We start from the raw sequence: 20,400 nt of genomic DNA, 5'->3' as shown, positions 1-20,400 counted from the left end.
TTGCCTAAATGTCTGTGATTTAGCTAAAGCCTCATCAATGTGTGCCCGCCTGCCCTTCATCTGCAGGATTTCGGCTAAGCTTTTTAGCCCTGCTATGGAGTGAGCACAAGGCTCTGAGGATGACAGTGTTGGTTGGGGGCTTGGTATCTCACTTGGGTGATTAAACCTGTTTTCTAACCTCCCGTCATGTTTATGGATTACGCAAAAGGTACTGAAGAGATTTGCACCAAACTTTGTGAAAGGGCGGGACACAGGGCCAGAGAGGAACTCGTACAATTTGGTGGAGATCCAGGTACAGGTGCAGATCCATGTTCAACGTTATTCCACCGGTTTTAAAACCACAAACTGAAATCGTTTACTGTACCAATATGCCTTTCTAATTTTTAGTTTTTTTCCTCCATTGTGTTCACATCCAGGGTATGTATCGCCAAACAGCTGTATGTCGATGTCGCAAAATGCTGTGAAAACTCCATTAGGACGTTATAACGTGTTTATGATGAATACATGTCATCTTAATGCAACTACTAACACGACATCTTTTCACTTGATTATCGCTTATTCTGGGTATGTCCTTATTCGGGTTAAGGTAATCGGAAAATGCTGTTTACCTGGCAGTGTCTTATCAGGTTTAGATCAGAGTATTGGTGTTAATGTAAACATTGTCCTTGTCTGGGTCTTGTTGTAAAAAAAAAAGACATTTATGTTGTTATAGGTTTGCAAATTTTTTTGCAGATTATCAGACTACTTCCTTTTTCCATTTATTTTTCTATTTTAAGAGCTAGCAAGATATGTGCAGGATTGTTGTACCCACTCTACTAAGTGCCATTCTAGTTAGTCATAAAGAGCAGAACAGCCCTCAGGTCCACTTTTGAGGACTTTACTCTCTTATCTTGTTGTACCAAAGCCACTAAAACATGTGCAAGTCTGTCCTGCTGCAGTCAGCTTTGAAACAACTATATATTCACATCATTGTTTCCTGGACCATTGCCAATAAGACTTTAATTTCCATATATATTTAATTTCTGTTATTTACCTGATTCATGTGCACTTGTTTCATTCCAGCTCAGCATGAGAGTCTCTACTGTGTTATGATGTCATATACGGTCACATTTCTCTCCTCTCCTCCCCCATGTGTGTGTACACACACACACAGGTTGACAACTCGTTACGTTAAGTGCAACAAAAGCTTTCATACAAGTGTCAGAAATCCCTCTAAAACCATAGACGGACAGATGAATTCTGATTCTGATTCTGATTCTGATTCTGAATTCTGATTCTGATTCTGATGTCTGAGACTCAGGCCAAACTACCACCTTTTTTGAAATGCAAACAAAGCAGTCAACTGAGGACAAACACAACACAGCAGGTGCAATAAATAGATTCCCTATTGTGTGTTTTTTCTCTTCCTAATTTTCTCCCCCTCCTCTCAGCCGGGTCTCCATTTCCCTTCTCTACCAACATACTGTTATCACTAATGCAACTGCGATTTACGAGAAGACAGAAGAGAGCTGCGCTTCAAAATACATTCACCTGGTGTTTCATTGCCTATTGCTGAAGGGGATTAGGGATTCTGATTGAGGCCGGATTACTGTGTAGATAAACAAAACAATCAAAAAAGCCACAGCGGACTGGACAGGGCAGCATGTACGTGGCAAAGGTAGGGCAAACCACCAATGATGCGACATACACAGCCACACACAAAGACACACAATCAAATCATAGCACTTCTCCCAGTGCGGCACAAACACTGGGGCTAAAGCTCAGAAGTGAGCAGTAAATTAAACATGAGAGTGCAGATGATATGAGATTCTCCCCGAGCAGAACAAAGCCGAACACATTCTCAACAGCACAAAAATGAATCCCAGAGGCACCTAGACAGCAGGACAAGAAGTCAAGGAAAACATCTTCTGTGGCAACTGGCGCCGATCTCATTGAGTCACATGAGCATAAATTGCTGCACATGTAGCTCTGATTCCAATGCAAGTTTTTGGAGGGCAGAGTGTAAAAAAACATTTAAAACGTGTGTGAATGTGAAATCACGGTCCGTGTCCATGAACTGGATGACCCTCAAAAAATACATCCAAGGTCATATCACAAGCATGCCTGTAAAAATACACTACAATATTCATCTCTTTGTGTTCACACATGCCCAAATGCATGAAGACAATCATGTTTATGGTTGGTCTGCTTGGATGTGATTTGGTGCGTGTTTATGACGTAAAAACCGAGAGCAGAGACCAGAATGTCAGGTAGGTTTATATTAGTCAGCAGATGCAGTGGGCCACATCATTAGTCACTCTGACACCCACTTCTGGTCCCTGCTTTATTGATGAGGCCAAACTCAACAACTACCCCCCCCCCCCCCCCCTCAACACACAAACAGACACATGCACACAAACCCTCCTCTTCCGCAATCCTACTGTAAAAGCAACAGGAGACTGGTTTAGCATCTCAGGTATCACCCCAGTGGGGAGAGACAGTGTAGGGAGTATACGGGGCCGGCATGGAGAGCGACACAAGCCGCTGCACGGATTTAACACACAGCGGAGCAGAGAACGGCACATTATTGTCCACAAGGCAGCGGCTATACAACGGTCCACGGACCAAACAATCAATCCAGAACCAAACAACTGCTCAACACCAGATCTTCTGGGCTGGTTGTAAATGGCAGGGCGGGATGACAGGGTGCCAAGTGTGTCACAGCAATGAGCTCAGAGCCATTTATGGCCTCCATGACTCTGACATTTAGCAGGATGCTGTAATTTGTCAGCCTCTCAGTCTGAGTCACACATCCACAACAGGGGACACTCGTAAAACACATTACCATTAGGCCTAATAGTGCCGCATCACAGAGCGCTGTGTGTGAAATGTGTAAGAATTTATGATGTATGTGTGGTTTCCCTCACCGCCATAAAATGACTGTTGAACCATACGATGATGTAAAATTGAGGGAAAACAGGTCTTGAGACATAAGAAATCAATGCATCCAAAACGCTTGTCATGTTCATCTTGTAAGCATCAATCAAAGCCAATTCATGAAACAATGACAACAACAACAAGAGCCCAGGGCTGCAGGTCTCATACAGAAACATGTATGTCTTTGAAAATTGTGTATTTATAATAATTATTATCTCTACCTGTTCTTCCAAGCCAGCAACCTACCTTTAGAAACTTAGAGCGTTTCAATATTATGCGTCAGAGCCTTTGTACAAAGAAGCACAACATTTTCAAGGCCAGCAACTGGTGTGTCTCACACAGAGTGAGTGAAGGAGGAGGAGGAGGAGGAGGAGGAGGAGGCTTTCAAAATGCTAAATCACTGTTTCAGAAGCATCCCAGCTAACCACAGGGCAAGAGAGAGATGAAAGTAATGCTGGAATCTATGTTTGTGTGTTTTCTATCCATTTCTGTATTTCTACATTCTCTCATGTGCCTTTCTCTCTTCATCCCTCTGACAGGTGATGTACAAAAGGTCAGGCAATGGTGCGGACTTAACCTAAAGAGAAGATCTTAATGGCTCGTCTTGCCCCCAGAAGAATACTCAGCTGTGAAAACACAGTGGACACAGTCTACTGAAATCTGCCATTTCTCTGTAGCCTCTTCTCTGATATGCAAAGTTTGTAAAGTATGTCTTGGAAAGGGTGTCGCCGACTCCTGAAGCAGTTGTAGGTTTTTGGGCCACAGCATCAGACACACATTTCAAGTCGAATCATAATCAAACATTTACTCACCCATAACAGACGTGACTACAAATACACATCCGCACACACAGACACAGCACTCGCAAGCAGATAAAAGAGGTGTGTGCTCTGCTCTTACCCGAGCGTTGTCATAGTAACAATGGTGTACCAGAAGGAGGCTGGGATGCTGGTGAATTTGCTGGAGCTTGAACCCTTCTCTGCGTAGAACATAACTGTAGCAAAGATAATTATGGCCATAGTGAGGGAGAAGAGCAGGAAGCCCAACTCGGAGGCACAGCTCTTCAGCGTGTAGCCCAGGATGCGCAGGCCCTGCGAGTGACGGGAGAACTTAAAGATACGGAACACGCGGAAAACTCGGAGGGTCACAAAAGCGCCACTCACATCCTCATTGTCAGTCATCACCAGGCCAATGTAATAGGGCAAGATTGCCACTACATCAATGATGCTCATGACCGACCTCATGAATCGGTAGCGGCTGGGCGCAGCAAATAAGCGCATCAGGTACTCCACGGTGAAAATCATAACGCAGGCCGTGTCCATGCAGAAAAAGGCCACAGTGTAGCGTACACCACATGGAACTTCCTTCTGGTTGGGAACCGTGCCGCAGGGGACTGTCTCCACAACATTGGTGATGACAGACACAGCGATGAAGAAGCCAGTGACATAGTAGAAGACTAGGGCCATGGTGGAAGTGTGGGGGTTCTCAAAAGCCCGCCACATGGTCTCCCTGCAGGTCATGTTGGGCAGCTTGGCGTCCTTGTTGTCCTCCTGGTCATCCATCAGACGTTCTGCATTCTCCCTCTTCCTGTCCTTGTACTCTTCATAGCAGCAGTCACCAATGATCTCTGGCTGAATGCCAAAGAACGCCAGCTCCTCATCATAAGAGGAGATGCACTCGCAGCGTGGGTAGTGGAGCTTGCCAGTGCGGTAGAAGTTGAGCACACTGCGGAACAAGTCAGCGTCCCGGTCAAAGAAGTACTCTTTGGTCTCCTCGTTGTAGAAGAACTCCTTCTCTGAGCTGCCCAGCAGGGTGTCTGGATAGCGGTCCAACGTGTTCCTCCATGTCTGGAAGCGCCGTCCACTAACATTAAGAATGATAAGCTCATCCCGCCGCTTGCTCTTCTCAGCAGGCGCCACTGGCATGGGCAAATTGGCCACAGGCATCCAGCCGATAGCTGCCGCCCGGGCAAAGGGAAGCCATGCCGCTACTCCCGCCATACTGTGTCCGGCTTGGGGCGTAGGGGGGAACAAATCCAGCACCTTCACTACCAGCTTGACTTCAGCTCATTCACCATCTAGAAAGATAGAGAGGGAGGGAGTTTGTGAGGACATGGAGCACAAAAGTGCTATTATGACCATGACAGGGGAAGAGAGTGAGAGCAGTGGATCAGAAAACAGAAAACAAGGGAAGAGGATTTGAGCTGTTTGAAGGACAGAAAGAAACCGAATGACGTAGTAAGAAAAAAAGGAATTGGCGTGAAGTCAAAATTGAACCGCACGAATCTGATAAGGCTGAGACAGCAAAAAAAGTATCTTTCATCGAAATGAAAATTTAACATCAAATTTAGCCAGAAACCTTTACATTGCACGATAGGAAATTTATTTCTACTCGATACAGTGAGTTTTAATGTGATCAAACTGCGATTTCCAATAAGCATCATCACCCCTACAATTACTTTAAGGCTATATTTCTCAGGTCCTGTCGTCTATTGAGTTCGAGCTAAAAAGCAATTTACAGTTACAAAACTGAAGGCAGGCAAGCAAAGAAACTGCAAAACAATCTGTATACTAGGAGATTTTTGTCAATTTACAAGGATTTAATCTTCTTAAATAAGAGAGAGAGAGAGAGAGAGAGAGAGAGAGAGAGAGAGATTCAACGAGAGATTCAACGAGAGATCCAAAACCTGTTGAGTTCAAACTAGACAAGTGCAGATGCAGCTGTTTTACGCAGGATTACAGAGACTCGTTTGTGGTTATCCGGATGAAACTCGCGATGCCAAATGAGGTTACACGAAACCTCATCCTCAACCAGCTTTATTTGTCCCTCTGGAAGGCAAATCAGCAACTTGAGCCTCAAGATGGACCAATCGAAAGCGACACAAACAACAAACACTGTCATCTGCTTTTTTCTCTCGCTTCACTGTGTCAACTCACCGGTTCCTAATTCTCCATCCAAACAAACAGAAAAACCCCACACGCGCTCCTTCTTCTTCTTCTTTTTCCGGAGCAGTTTAGTTCTCAGGTCGGAGGTCGGGTTATTTCTGACAGCGTGTCTGGAATTATGAAGGAATAAAAAAAAAACGCCAGGACAGAAGTTATGTGACGAGGGGCAGAAGAACATCAGAGGACTGCCGCCGGTGCTGCCGCTGAGGAGGGGACGGCGGAAAAGTACCGGAGTACGTACCACAGCCGCTTTAATTCAGCTCCCATGATGCGAGGGGGGGGGGGGGGCAGTGATGAGAGGACTCCGCCGCGGAGAGACCGTCTTACCCCGCCGTGTTTGGGATGAGTGTTGGGAAGAGACGGAGGAGGAGGAGGAGGAGCTCTCTCTCTCTCTCTCCTCTCTCTCTTTCTCTCCCTCTCTCTCTCCCTCTCTCTCTCTGTGCGCATTAATGGGAAAACCTCAATGAGGACGCACGACGTTTTGCGCACGGTGTCAGTCACTGAAGTAAAAAAAAAAAATAAACCAAAATAAAAAATGCCCTCCCCCCCTGCACATCCTCTCCTCATCCAGCAACAACAAATAAACTACATTCAACCATTCATGGGGTTTTCTGTTCTAGCTCCAAATCAAATCGCCAACATTACCACAGTATATGTTCTACCCCTCCCCACAGAGGCGTAGCCAAAAAATTTCCAGGAGCCCCTCAAACCTCAAACAAGGGCCCCTTGGTCTTCAACTACTAACAAAACTTTATTTTTCAGCCACTTGGAGGCAGCGAAAACAAGTCACACCTGCTCCAAAATTGATTCAGCATATTGTCTTTTAGTCTCCCAAACTGCAGTTATGAAACAACAATATATATAGAGTGTTTTCTGCCCATATGTTCCAATATTTACTCCAGTTTAGCTTTTGTTTTTTAAGTCCCTTGACAGGAATGTCATGGTACTTTAGCTGATAAAGGCTCATCTGTCTTCACCCGATTCAGTCATGTGGTGCTGAGCAAATGAAAAGTCATTTGATGGTATGAAGAGCACACCAGTCGGTCATTGAAAGCCAGTATAACTCTGAGGTTGAAAAGCAAAATGGATCAGTAAAATACCTGTCCAAGTCCAATCTGCGTAAATCAATTTTAAAAGAAGAGAGACCCAATCGGAACAGTCGAAATATTAGTGGATCTGATTCAAAATAAACAGTAAACCAAAACAGACTTAAACATTGGAATCAATGAACCGCCCAGCTGAGGGAAACAGTAGATAGATAGGAGATGGGCTAAACAATTTGCCCAATTATATATCCAAATCAATTCCAAAATGTAATGTAAATCTTTTAAATAGGCTGATGATTTAGAAAAATGTTTGGATCATTTGGATCCACAGGTTATCAATATATTGACACGCAGAACCAAGACTTGTGGCAGAAACCCAATGTCCTGTCTGACCCTATGGACTGAGTATATTTGGGTATAGGTCGGGTCTTGGTAAGAGAGACACACTGGATGCCAGACACAATACTTTATTCAGTATAAAGCATATATATATATATATATATATATATATATATATATATATATATATATATATATATATATATATATATATATATATATGTATATTAACAGAGACCATGAGCTCCAGCAGACATGACAATATTTATCCACCCACACAGTAATCAAGAATAAAAAAAGGTCTAAAATAATATTTTTGCTGTATCTCTTCAGTGGGCAGAGATTGAGCTTGACATTTTTTTGTTTGCATTCTTTTCAGGGGTCTGGGGAGTCTGGTAATCATCTCTACGTGCAAGTTTACTCATGAAAGCAAAGTAAAACAAAAGGGCTTCGGTGGAAAAGATCTCAGAGCAATCGCTGTCTGCTCTGACGAGAAGCAGGTGCAGTATGTACAGTAAGTAAAAGATCCAAGAAGGCTCACTGAGTCCATACAGTCCTATACCACAAAATACTGTAAAGTTACTGTATGCTCTCCTACGGGCGAGTGATATAGACTGTTATTGTATGTGGTTGGTTCCTTTTATACTAATTGATAAACAGGAGTCGATCCAGTTTGACTCTTTCAGTGCATTACTGAAACACGTCAATCAAGTCTGCAGTATGGGAAGCTGCCATTGATGCTTAAGTTCATGCTCTCAGAAGAATAATATATGGTCATTTATATTCACACTCAGCAGTGTCCCCACATTAGCCAATGGTTTAAAGAACAATATACAGCTCTAATTGAGTCAACAGGGATCCTATCCCTCTGATATATATATTCCACCAGAATACCAATGGGTTCACACACAGACTGCAACGCATATGCTTATCTCATAACTGTAAAAGACATAAATGTTCACCCCCCCACAGAACCACCATGTGCCATTCAGCTGTTTACGACACAGATGAGAAAAAGAGAACCTAACCACAACACTTTTCCTGACAGTAGTGTAAATATCTGTTAATTTCATGGTTATTTGGAGCTGAATTTACACTCCTGCATCTTCTCCCTGCACTCTGCATGATAATCTTTACCTTCCTGTGCTCCTTCCTGGCATATAAATGTTAGAATTATTCATTAGAACTCATAGTAAACATATCAAGAGGCAGTATACAGGGAAATATCTAATTATCACTTGTATCTTTAAAGGTTTTCCTATTAACTTACACAATGCAGAATCCTCTACTCCTCCTATTTCCCTGCCTCAATACAATATGTTGTATTCACCGCAACTTACCCTCCCCTTCCAACACAAAAGATAACCTGTGGGAGTCATAAAAACTCAAAAGGTATTTAGTTTGTCCAGTCTGGGCTACTGTAAAAAACATGGTGGCCTCCGTAGAGAGGACCCGCTATTATGTAAATATAAAGCATTTAAATGTAAAAGCCTCACTCGAGGGAAAAGAAAACAGCAATTTGTACAATTTAGATGAAACACTAGTGAAAACATCACTAGGATTATCTTATATTCAATTTCTGCCCAAAGATCCCTTTCACCTAATTCTTACACACTGAACCTTTAATTAAAAGAAAGGTAAAGACATAGGACATAAAAAGCAGATTAGAATAAAAAGCCTTAGATGTTGCATAATTAACATTAAATATGTAAAATTAATGAAGCTTTCCTTGCAAAATAGGTTTTTGCACCTCGACTCCTCGGCGTCACACATGTTAACCGAGATGATTAGTAACACAAGATACTTATTAGAGATGATAAATCACAGTGCTGCTTGTTCACTTGCTACGGCTACCTCTTAACACCCAAGGAGTAGAGACTGCGGTCATTTTCTAATGCACCATCTGCACAGGTGTATAACAGTGTGTGCAATAGGGTTATCAGATCATCCACAATGTGTGATCAAACGTCCAAGTGCTGCTGCTTGTTTTGAAGGAACCTTTAGTGAGTCAGTTAAGGCCCTCTATTCATCCATCCATTATCTGTACCGCTTCTCCTTTGAGGCTGGCAGGGGGGCTGAAATTAGTCCATGTTGACATTGGGTGAGAGGTGGGGTACACCCTGGAAATATAGCAGTATATCGTAGGACCAACATACAGACACACCAAGTCACACACAGGCATGATCTCTCAAACACATAAACACAGAGACACACTCTGCATGCCCACAGACACTGTTCCATTTTCAACCTTGTGAGCGATTCCAATAATGCAAATGTCAGTAATGAATAATGTCACAAGGTGGGTTGCATTTCATGGTCAGTTGCCCTCTGTAATTATCTGGAGACACGACACTGATGAAAAAAAATTCTCAATCCTCTCTGTCCGATGGTGCTTGAAGTTACAGCAGTCAGTTAGCTTAGCATACACTTTGAAGCTTGTGTGTTGGGGGCCTATCTGTAAAAAAAACCTTAAAATAACACTGATTAAACATGTTTGGGAGCAAGTGCTTGTAAGGAGATGTTTTATAACCTTTGAACAAAGCTTGGCCAAGTCTTTCACCTGGTTTTCAGTTTTTAGGCTTAGCTAAGCTAACTGTACGCTGGCTCTCGCTACATATTCCCTTTAAAAATATAAGAGTGGTGTCTATCATCTCATTTATCTATAGGTGAAAATGAGAAATGTGTTTTTTCTGTATAATGCTGGTCCAACCCATCATTAAAGTCCAGCAGATTTGCGAACTAAAAAACTGATAAGAGTAAATTTTTTCCAACAAAAACAATCCAGGCTTTGTACACAAATACAATTTTAACTTCTTTCTGGCTTGGTCAATTTCTCTGTTTTGATTTTTCATGTTACAATACATAAATACAAATCGTCATATGCACACTACAGTGGGGATACCTGACTAGAGCTTGTTGGGCCCGTTGGGACCCACTGTAACCTATTGAGTCCTGACCAGGTGCATGCTGGGTAGGGATTAAAATCTAAAATGGTGTTTGTGTTCAGGTCGGTCTCGTTGGCTGGGCTGATTTTTTTACACTGAACATGTCAATAATCGGGAAAACAAAGCAATAACCATGTGTGTTGGGGACAGGGTAACACAACTTGTATTAACTGTATTGGTCTCGGGTCCAGATCGACACAAAAAACAAAATGCCTGTCGGGTTCGGTTCGGATTCAGTTACTTTTCTCTCGGGGTCAGACAGAAAAATGCGGCCGAACCGCACTCTTGTGCACACACAGCACAAGTATACACACAGTACTCAACAGGTAGATCAGTCATTATGTCATTATTACAGTATTTAATGATCTGCTTTGTATTCTTATGAACATGTTAAACATAATTTATGTGACCTCCAACCCAAATGACAGGTTGTTTATGATGGCAGATTTATCAGATCTTCATCGTCGTGGTTACAGCTATAAACACATGGTTAAGCTTATAACACAGTCATGGTTTGTTAAGGTTTAGGAACAAATGCAACTGGGTTGGGTTTAGGGAAAGATCATGGTATGGGTTAAAATATCGACCTCAAGGTTAGAGGAGACTGCAGAACAGTAATGGTTAAAAGACACAAAAACAGGAAATAAACAGTTTTCTCCTGTGTGAAAGTCCCATTCACCTCCTGACACGGGTATTGTCCATATATATACTACATCACCTGACTTTCATTACTACAGCGGCTAGAGGTTGGCCAAAATCCTTAACTATAGGTTGTAATAAGCTGCTGGCACAGACCACTTTTTGATTGTTTTACAGGACAGTCTCAAGAGTGCCTGTGGCATCTAAACAGATAACGCTGTTCCCGACCTGGTGTGGTTTGTATGCATTGGTGTCTTGGAGCAACTCTTAACCTCGACTGTGAAAGATGTGACTTAAAGTGTCCTCGGTGGCCCCAAAGAGCACAGTTTACTGAGCGAAATGCCGGGCTAAAGGTGACAATTAATTTCCCTCCTATATCGCTCTCGCTGCTGTTGCCTTGATATCGCTGCTGACTCCTGACTGCTGATGGCCAACTCGAAGCTGACAGGCACTCACACACACACACACACACACACACACACACACACACACACACACACACACACACACACACACACACACACACACACACACACACACACACACACACACACAACAATGTATTCAAATTCGCAATCCCTGTTTCCCTCGTATGCACTTTCGGCACATGAGTAAACTCAGAAGCTTTTGTTATGACATTTCCCTCGTCGTGCATTTGTTTGTTTGCTTGAATTCAACTATTGCCCACAAACCTGCATCCCTATTTTGTCTAATCCCCATTAGGTATCTGAAATCTTCCATCGGGGGATTTAGTCTGTGACTGTGGTGGAGTTTATCCTTGGTGTGCCAAGCTCTGACTTGGCAGCCCCTTTGTCTACTGTTCAGGGAGGCAGTCAGGCCCGAGGAAAGAGGGAGGAGGAGGGTGGGGGGGGGGGGGGGGGGGGCGGTCATAGATGTGCTTTTGGCCCCTTTCCAGCGCACGGATAGACTAAGACAGCAGATCCTGCAACCAGTCCAACCCTGTGACTTGTCACACTTTGTCGACTGATGCCCAAACTGCGTTGGCTCTCACCAAGGGAGCACGGGAGCAGTGTTTCCAGACCAGGATCTTTATATACTCTTATACTCCGACTTAAATCAACTTTTCATCTGATTGTATATCATGCTCATTTTAGGAAAGGCACTGCTGAATTTCCCCTTGTCATTCAAGCGCTGTGACTCAGAGCTGAAAATTTGTTGCAGCTCAAACATAAATTTTATGACTGTGCCAATAAAAGGAATTTGTGATACTGCTCATATAGATTTAATTCCGCTGTGCTCATGTCTGCATTATGTAAGAGCTAACGCTGAGTTTGCATTGAGCATACAGGCTGGAGGATAAATTTCACCCGCAGACGGGGACGCTGGGAGAAAAGCCCTGAAACTCGCCTCTGACTGTCTATTCCCAATTTTCTCTTTCATCACTCTGCTCCTCGGGCCGCAGCAGTCAGAAGTGTAAAGAGGTTGTTGATATTCTAGACATATACTGACTCACAGAAAGTCTAGCACCTACACACACTTGGCCTCCCTGTAAACACACAGCAGGCCATGCAGGAGCATGTTGTCAGGATTCTCTGCATTTGTTTCATCACAGAAACCTAAATTCATCAACAAAGTCTAACAGCTTGGTGTTTCATAAATCAAGTATTAAATATTAAAAAACCTCTTTCACACCTGTACCATGTTTTCAACTTCGCACATTTTTGCTTGTGCCTTTTAATCTTTCTCCTGCCAGTTCTGTTGATGAAGTGGTCTGTTGTGAAGGCCACTCATTTGAAACCAGCCAGTTGAATAACCTACAAAAAGGACAGGTTTGTGTATCCTTTATGCCCAAAAATTAATTATCACAAAATGTCCTGTTGATAAACAGAGCATAAAACTGGGCGGTAGCTTCATTTTTCTTACTCTGTCATTGCCTCAGGAGAGTAATGTGTTTTTTTTTAAAAATTGACACCATGCCTTAAACTTCCAGAGACCATAAATGCTGACATGGTGAAAGAAAGCATCTTTAATTGATTTTGAAGTGTTGCTCACACATCATTATGGCCCATCCTATTAGGAGTTTGATGAATGTATTATAATGCAACCAGAACATGATTTAAAATACATTATGGATATGAACACAAGCTTTTTTCTTACTGAATATCTTAAGCAAGATATAAGATTAAGAATTATTCATTAAATCACACACTGGTATCTAAATGAAAAACGAGGAATGGGTTCATTCATCATGTGTCCAATCACTTATGCAGATCTGGGCTGCGTTGACGACGGGCCATGACCACATGCTTGTCCTCCAGTGTCTCCTCAGTTGACTGCAGCTACATCGGAGTTGTAGTCCTTCTGTGCCCTGAGCCTCCTGCCCCATGGCTGTGATTGATGGAGGCACACAGGGGTGTTCTCTCCAGGTATGAGCACCGTGTCAAGAACGTGGGTTTAAAACCTCAACAAAATCACTGCAGCTGTTGCACACGTTGCCTGAAAAGTACTAGAAGCAGTCTCCCCTCCGCTACTCTACTGTTCACCCTTCAGCTGAATGGGACAATCCACCTTCATCTGAAAGAAATATGGAGATGATCTCCACCCCGACTGCATTAAACCCACCTGCACATAACTCTACATAGTGTACCTAATAAAATCCATGAAATCTGGAAACCCTAATGCCACTGAAGCGCATCCCCCAAGGAGGAAAAGGTGCACTTTCTCTGATAAGCAACTTTATGTTTTTGAACTTCTAATGAACCGTAACTCTGCATTGCTATGGGGTGACAAAAATCCACAGCTGAATAGCAGAAGAAGAGTCTCCTAAGCAGGATACGGAACATTACGATTGTATGACATAGCAAAACAGCATGTCACATATATCCACATAAGTCTATGTGCAGTAAACATGCAAAGAATTTGACCGACGTGCTTGTGCTATTAGAGTAAAGGAAATGAAATGTTTTACTATGCATTTTGAATATTTGCCTGTGCACATTATCGCGGCCTGACAGTGGAGGTTGTTCAGGACTGTGTCTTCCACGTATAAATGTCCTCATGGGACTGAGCAGCCATCTACCTGTCACAGCCCTAGCACCACATTTACATTGAACAGACACACATTCCCTTTAATCACTCACAGTCAGTGTTGAACACAGAGCCAGAGGGACACACACTCAGTTCACCTTTTCAGAGCAACACGCACACACGCACGCACGCAGCACACACACACACACACACGCACGCACGCACACACACACACACACACACACACACACACTCACACTCACACTCACATCCATATGACAGGCAGCGCACTTTACTGTACAAGGTCAGGAATTAAATACAAGGGATTTTTATCTACTTTCAATCTTAACACCTTTTCACCGATCATTCATACAAATTCTTTGATGGGTCTAAAAGGGGAGACGGTCGGTATATAATTCAAAACTGTTAAAGGGCAGTTGTGGCTCAGGGGGTAGAGCGGGTCGTCCACTAACCACAAGGATGGTGGTCGATGCCCTGCCCCTCCGGTCTGCATTCAGAAATGTCCATGGGCAAGATACTAAACATCAAGATTTACTCTGATGGCTGTGCTGACGGAGTGTTTAGCATAAAGTAGCGCAGTGTGAATGGCTGAATGTGACTTGTACTGAAAAGCACTTGGTTGTGAAAATGGTCCACTTACCATTTAAAAGGTTTACACCTTCAGGTAGTGCTGGAATAATACAAGGGCTCTGACACTGGCTTCAGTCTTTACTATTTCTTTGTCAATATTTGATGGTAAAACAACAAGTAAGCCTGTGAACTGACTTCTAACTTTATCTTTTAAGCCACTCCAGCTCTAATGGCAAAGGCGTTGGTCACTTTGTTTCCCTATAGCTTAACAACTGTTTGAGAGAAAAAATTCAGCACAGACATTCATAGTATCTAGATCATGAATCATAAGGACTTTTATTCTCCCCTAACTTTTCATGAAGCAAAAACAATATGTGAAAATTTTCACTTCTCTAGCACTGTAGTTATTGATGGCATACCTCTAAAAACACATTCCCATTACCTGTATTAAGCAATTAATTTTGTTTGAGCATGTTATGTAGTATAAGAGAGAGGCGGCAGGAGCACTACTGGTGTCCCTCAAACCACTGGTGCTCATGGAAGGGAATACATGTCAAAAATTTGAGGAAAACTTATGGCAAACTTAAATAATGGAATGAAGAATCCAGGTCCTGGCACTCAAAGTGGTTTGAGAAGTGTGAAAGGGCTTTATTTCAATGGGCTTGAAATATTAAAATACACCAATGCGTATCGGCTTATGCCTTCATCCGGGTGAACTGACACACAGAGACAAAGAGTGATCATTTCTAATAATAATAAACAATCACTCTTTGTCTCATAAACATCACTTCTTGACATGTTATTTAGAATGACAATGCTTTACAGATTTTCCAGTTCAGATTAATGTGGTATTTTTTTTAACATTTGATCAGATATTACTGTGACTACACAAAAGTCAAAATCTGTAAAAATATGACTTCATGGGTAATTTTTTGGGATCAGAAAAATACTGTGGCCGAGACATCTCACACAAGCGAATAAAGGGAAAACATGAATGCAAAAGCCAACTCACCAATAAGTCACGACAAAACCACAACAGCCACACAATGGAAACTCAACCATAACATCAGTGAGTGACATAACAAAAAGGATGTTGACCATGAAAAAAGCAGAGGTACTTACCGCTGTCCAGTGAGCCACTGAAACAGATGATTGTTTACTCAAGGTTTTACGGTACAGATGCTTGGAGTAGCCAATAAGGAAGGGTATACCTGTACCGTAACACCTGAAATAAACAAGCATCTTATTTTAAGTAGCCTCTGACTTGTCAAGGTTTTACAAACGACGACAAACGACGACTCACTTGACGCAAACGACCCACACACCCATGACTTGACCAGTGTAAGTAACTCTGCTTGCTTCATTGTCAACGTCTCATGTTTCTCACTTTGTGGTTGTGCTTCCATTTTGTGGCTTTTGCTTTCCTGTTGTGGCTTTTACAAGTGTGTTAGGGCTTTTGCTTTCAGGTTGTAGTTTTAACTGTTGTGTTGTGACTTTTGCTTTCCTGTTGTGGTTTTTACAGTTGGGTTGTGACTTTTGCTTTTGTGGCTTTTACAGTTGTGTTGTTACTTTTGCTTTTTCGGCTATTGCTTTCCTGTTGTGGCTTTTGTGGCTTTTGCTTTTGTGTTTTCCATGAATCAATTTGTGTAAGACGTCTCAGCCACATCGAAAAACCCCAAAAGAGCCACAATACTGAAGATAAATTTAACATTACCACCCTGCAGGCCACACGTTAACGTCTTACCCCCACTCCTGGTAAAGACCTTAGTTTTTAACGTGTCCACCATGGACTGTGTATAAAGATGGACAACATGAAGCTTAAGCGCCTCGATCGCCACCTGGTGGATGGCTTCTGCGTAGGTCATAAATCCCAAATCCTCCATGTTAATGGATGGGAGACAGACCAAACTAAAAAGTTAAAATACATTTTTATCAAAGATGATTTCGGATATTTTAGGTAGTTCATATTATTCCTATCTGGTAAGTTTGGTTTCAGTTATCAAAACAAGATTAAAAAGTCATGATCATTATATACAGTCTACGGTGTCCTCCAAAGTGGAATATTAAAATAAAAACAAACCAAATCTAGAATCCATACATTAACTGACGAATGTGGTGATGGGCCAATGTAAAGCAGTTTGGAGTGGCACACATGTTCGGCATTTCTGTGATATAGTAATTTTGAAATTCTGAATGCCACCACCACATTCAACAAAGAAGCAAACAAGCATACACACAGGGAATAAATCCTTTCTGTGAGACAAAACTTCCACAAGGTGAAAAGAGCATAATGTTTCTTCACTCTTCTCCTTTTCTTGTCTGCGTGACTCATCTCTTCTAAGTGAGATTAATAGAGCGTTCAATTCTCATTCCAGTGGTTCCTGTGCATCCAATTAACCAACATACGCAATCAAACACAGTAAATATCCAGGACCACACAAATCACTTTGCAGATGTTCGGTCAGGGAAATCTGTCACACGGAGAAAGGGCAGCAGGATGTAACTCTCTGCTTCTGTCTTGAGCATCGCAAAATAACAGCTCACAGTTTTTGTCTAATTAAACCAAGCTCTTTTCAAGGGTGCTGGTTTGTGTTTATTTGTATTTGGGGTTTGGAATCTTCTCGGGTTGATGATGTAGTACCTGGAACTCCACTGCATCCTAATGTTGGTGATGAGAAGTAATCATTGAAGGTTAATACGGGTGAACATCACTAATCAGGGCCGGTCCGTTTGCTGCCTCCTGGCCTTTTATTAACAAAGTCATCAGGGGAAGGAAAATAAAAGTCAAACCTAGCAGGCAAATTACAGAGCAGAATCAAGATAATGCTGACAATCTACATATATTTTCACATGTCTCCTTTTTCATATTTTTCATACGTATATTATTCAATATTTCAGACATTTCCCAGCTGTCTCTTAAACACCATGTTCCTTATCTCTTCAAAACAGGGAAGGGCAAGTTGAATTCTGACAAGTGGAGGATGAAGGACAGATAAAGAAAGTTATTTTCACTATTTAGATTTACAGATGTATGCTTCACTTGGGGGTTTTACAGTATGATTTATACCGTTTCCAGTCAGTGGATGCAAAGATCTGAGGTTTGTCATATGCTGTTTTCAAGTAAGGAGCTTCTTCCTTCCCCTTTCCGTCTGTGTGTCCACCTCTCACTTCGATCTCCAGTACACTGGGCATCAAACAAGGTGGTGGTGGGGGGGGGGGGCTCTTAGCATTCAAGACACAGCAAGAAAACGAAAGAGACAAAAATAGTGTTGCCCTCATACGTGTGAGTGCAATAACACATTTAAGATGATTCACCGGGACAAAGATATACAGCCGCGTAACACATGTTCAAATAGGCTTCTGCCACTTGGGATCTAGCCGCTCACAAAGGCTGGGATTGCTATGAGTGACTTTGACAAGATGGAATGTAACTCAGGGAGAGCTGGCTGTCCTTCTGCAGTAGAGGACAGATACTGATGGCTGTTAAGGATTGCAGCAGACAGAGTAATGGTCTGAGGTGATGGTGAGATGCTCGGTGCTAATCACACCATCACTTCTAGGAGGGGAGATGCTTATGCAGTATCCACGGCAACACCAGCCCACAGTACATCTCTTTTTTTCCGAGTGTACGTAACATATGAGGTCTGTGTAAAGTGTCGGCATGGATATATGTGTGTTTGCAAGCGTGGTTACTTCTACACTTGTAAGTTGATGTGTATGTGCTATATAGAGAACGAATGAAGTATTCAAATGTGTGTGTGTGTGTCCGTGCGCATGTGTTGTGGGTTCTCGTGCGCACAATAGTGTTTAATTTTAATGCTCAAATTGTGCTTTGACATTGTCCCGCTCCCTATGCATATGCATTACTCACTATTTTTCTATACATAGCTAATATTGTGGAACATAACCCTGCCATGAGTGATCTCTGGACTAATGAATACATTACAGTTGAATTCAAGTGGGAATACTGGCCAGGGAAAATTATTCTATTTTAGTTCAAGCTTTCGGAGAATTTTTTTACACTTAAATGGAGAGGACAATGTCAATGTCAGAATCAATCAATCAAACTCCAGCGTGTCCTCTATGAAAATGTCAACTCACTGTACCTCACTGTTGTCTTAACATTGTCCTGCTTTGCCCAGTCACTGTCTTACTCTCAGTGTGTACAGATAGATAGAATACAAATGGAAATATATATGAGCCATAGGACCCTGTTGCTTAACAATGTTGCATGTGACCCATTTTTCCCTGTGTCTTGCCCTCTGTGTGGCCTGTGTCCTGTCTGCTGATTGGCTGAGGGCTTTCTCAGGTGGGTCCAGGTCAGTGTGGTTCAGCGGGGAACGTTTCTATTTGAAGCCCCACTTTGCAGTCGTGATAGTTAGGTTCAAGCCTGAGGAATAAGGGATATTGGTTCCATTTTAATATGGCTGACTGCCCTGCGCATAGTGTATAGCATATGTATAAAGTCACGTATTGCTCCACGTGTGGAAGGTTGCAGTGACCTCCTTTGTGGTGTTAAAGAATTTAAACCCTCAGACCCCGAGAATGTGATTGACCAGAGGTTGGATCCATCGTTGAAGAGTACGAGGGATATTAGAGGACAAGCTAAAGTATATTTTTAATTGGTTTCTACCAATCTGTTATTTAGTGGTTCTGTTTGTGAATTCAGCGTTCAAGCCAGTAAGAACACTTCAGCAATCTCATCAGACACCTGGTTCAATATCCTATTGATGCTGCATTACTTAACTTACCATGTACACTTCATTCTCTGGAGTAACTTGCTCATGCAAGTAAACATTTCCTGACATTCCCGCTGCATATCCCCAAGGTTCAAGATCACTGCATGGAGCGCATCCTAATCCCCTTAGCCTGCAGCAAATATACTTTATCACATCTGTGCATGATAGCAATTAGAGCAGGTTGTCCCAAACTTTGCCGACAGGAGCATCAGGGATTTGGAGGGGTCTAATTAAGAGAACAGAGTAAACTGCCCCTGGCCCAACTATTACATGAGCTCAGCCCTGCCGCCCTCATCTGGCTCATTTTCATTATCTGCATTAAAGAGGTGCTGGATGAACAAAGTGCATCAATCTTGGTTTAGATAGCTGCCAGTAATACTTGCAAAGTAGCTGCAGAGGACAGACTAGACACAAGATATGTAGTTTATAGGGAAGGGAGAGTAAACATGATGGCAACTTTCATTAGTTCATTATATGAACTAATAAATAGAGAATGCTTTTTTAAATGTAACAACTTCCCAAAAGACCACATGGCTGTCATGGAAAGGTTTTTATCACTTTTTCATTATCCGTTTACTGCTCATATATTAATTTACTGGCTCTTTATTTTCTGCTGTTTAAAGCGAAGGTCGACATTTTCTCATGTCTCTTCTAAACTAATAGTTGCGTGCCCTTATGAACATTGAAATATGTTTTAGTTTGCTTTAATTGTTTCTCTTCTTGGCCACAAAGAGATTCTCTTATAGTAATTTGAAAGTAATTTCAACTAGACTGGCACCCCGTAGAGCCCATACCTCTGAAAAGTAATGGCCTCTTAAATTCAACCAAGCTGCACCAAATTTCACACAATCATACATATTAGTCCCCTAAAGAGGACAGATTTTTTTTTTCATCATGATCAATAAATTATTCCCTGGGAAATCAGTGAAAATTATTCTGGATCCACACCCTGATCCAGAATAAAAATTTGATAGGTTCTTCCCTGACTCATACAGCATCATTCCACAAAGTTTTGTGGTAACCTCTCAAGTATTTTTTGGGGTAATATTGCTTACAAACAAGCAAACCAACAAACAAACAGTAAGGGGTTAAAACCTAACCTCCTTAGCAGTGTTAATGAAAGCTTTGTTATGTGCAAAAGTACAATAAAGGTTCAGCAAAAGCTAATATGGGACTTTAGAAAGAGTTATAAACACTAATAACCTCCATACATACCCTGAAATCACTTAAGAATGGGATCTCTTTGTGGCCA

General features: G+C 42.1%; 1 protein-coding gene across 4 annotated transcripts in view; it reads right to left on the bottom strand.

Annotated features, from left to right (window-relative positions):
- kcnd3 (potassium voltage-gated channel, Shal-related subfamily, member 3) overlaps window positions 1-6,262 on the bottom strand; it is a 97,311-nt gene extending 91,049 nt beyond the window's left edge. Inside the window, exons 1-3 of one of the 4 annotated variants that reach the window (XM_034591896.1) lie at window positions 6,103-6,262; window positions 5,853-5,971; window positions 3,817-4,993 (exon numbers count right to left, since the gene is read on the bottom strand). In XM_034591896.1, the coding sequence (XP_034447787.1) occupies window positions 3,817-4,916 (1,100 nt within the window). In that variant the 5' untranslated portion in view covers window positions 4,917-4,993; window positions 5,853-5,971; window positions 6,103-6,262. Of the gene's footprint in view, window positions 1-3,816; window positions 5,045-5,852 lie in introns of all 4 variants that reach the window. The other 3 variants (XM_034591898.1, XM_034591895.1, XM_034591894.1) reach the window with 3 other exon arrangements.
- Between the last annotated feature and the right edge of the window lie 14,138 nt (window positions 6,263-20,400).

The sequence above is a fragment of the Hippoglossus hippoglossus genome, chromosome 7 (genome assembly GCF_009819705.1).
Source record: "Hippoglossus hippoglossus isolate fHipHip1 chromosome 7, fHipHip1.pri, whole genome shotgun sequence".
Taxonomy (NCBI): Eukaryota; Metazoa; Chordata; class Actinopteri; order Pleuronectiformes; family Pleuronectidae; genus Hippoglossus; species Hippoglossus hippoglossus.
Note: the sequence above shows the minus strand (reverse complement) of the source record. Positions and strands in the feature narration are given on the sequence as shown.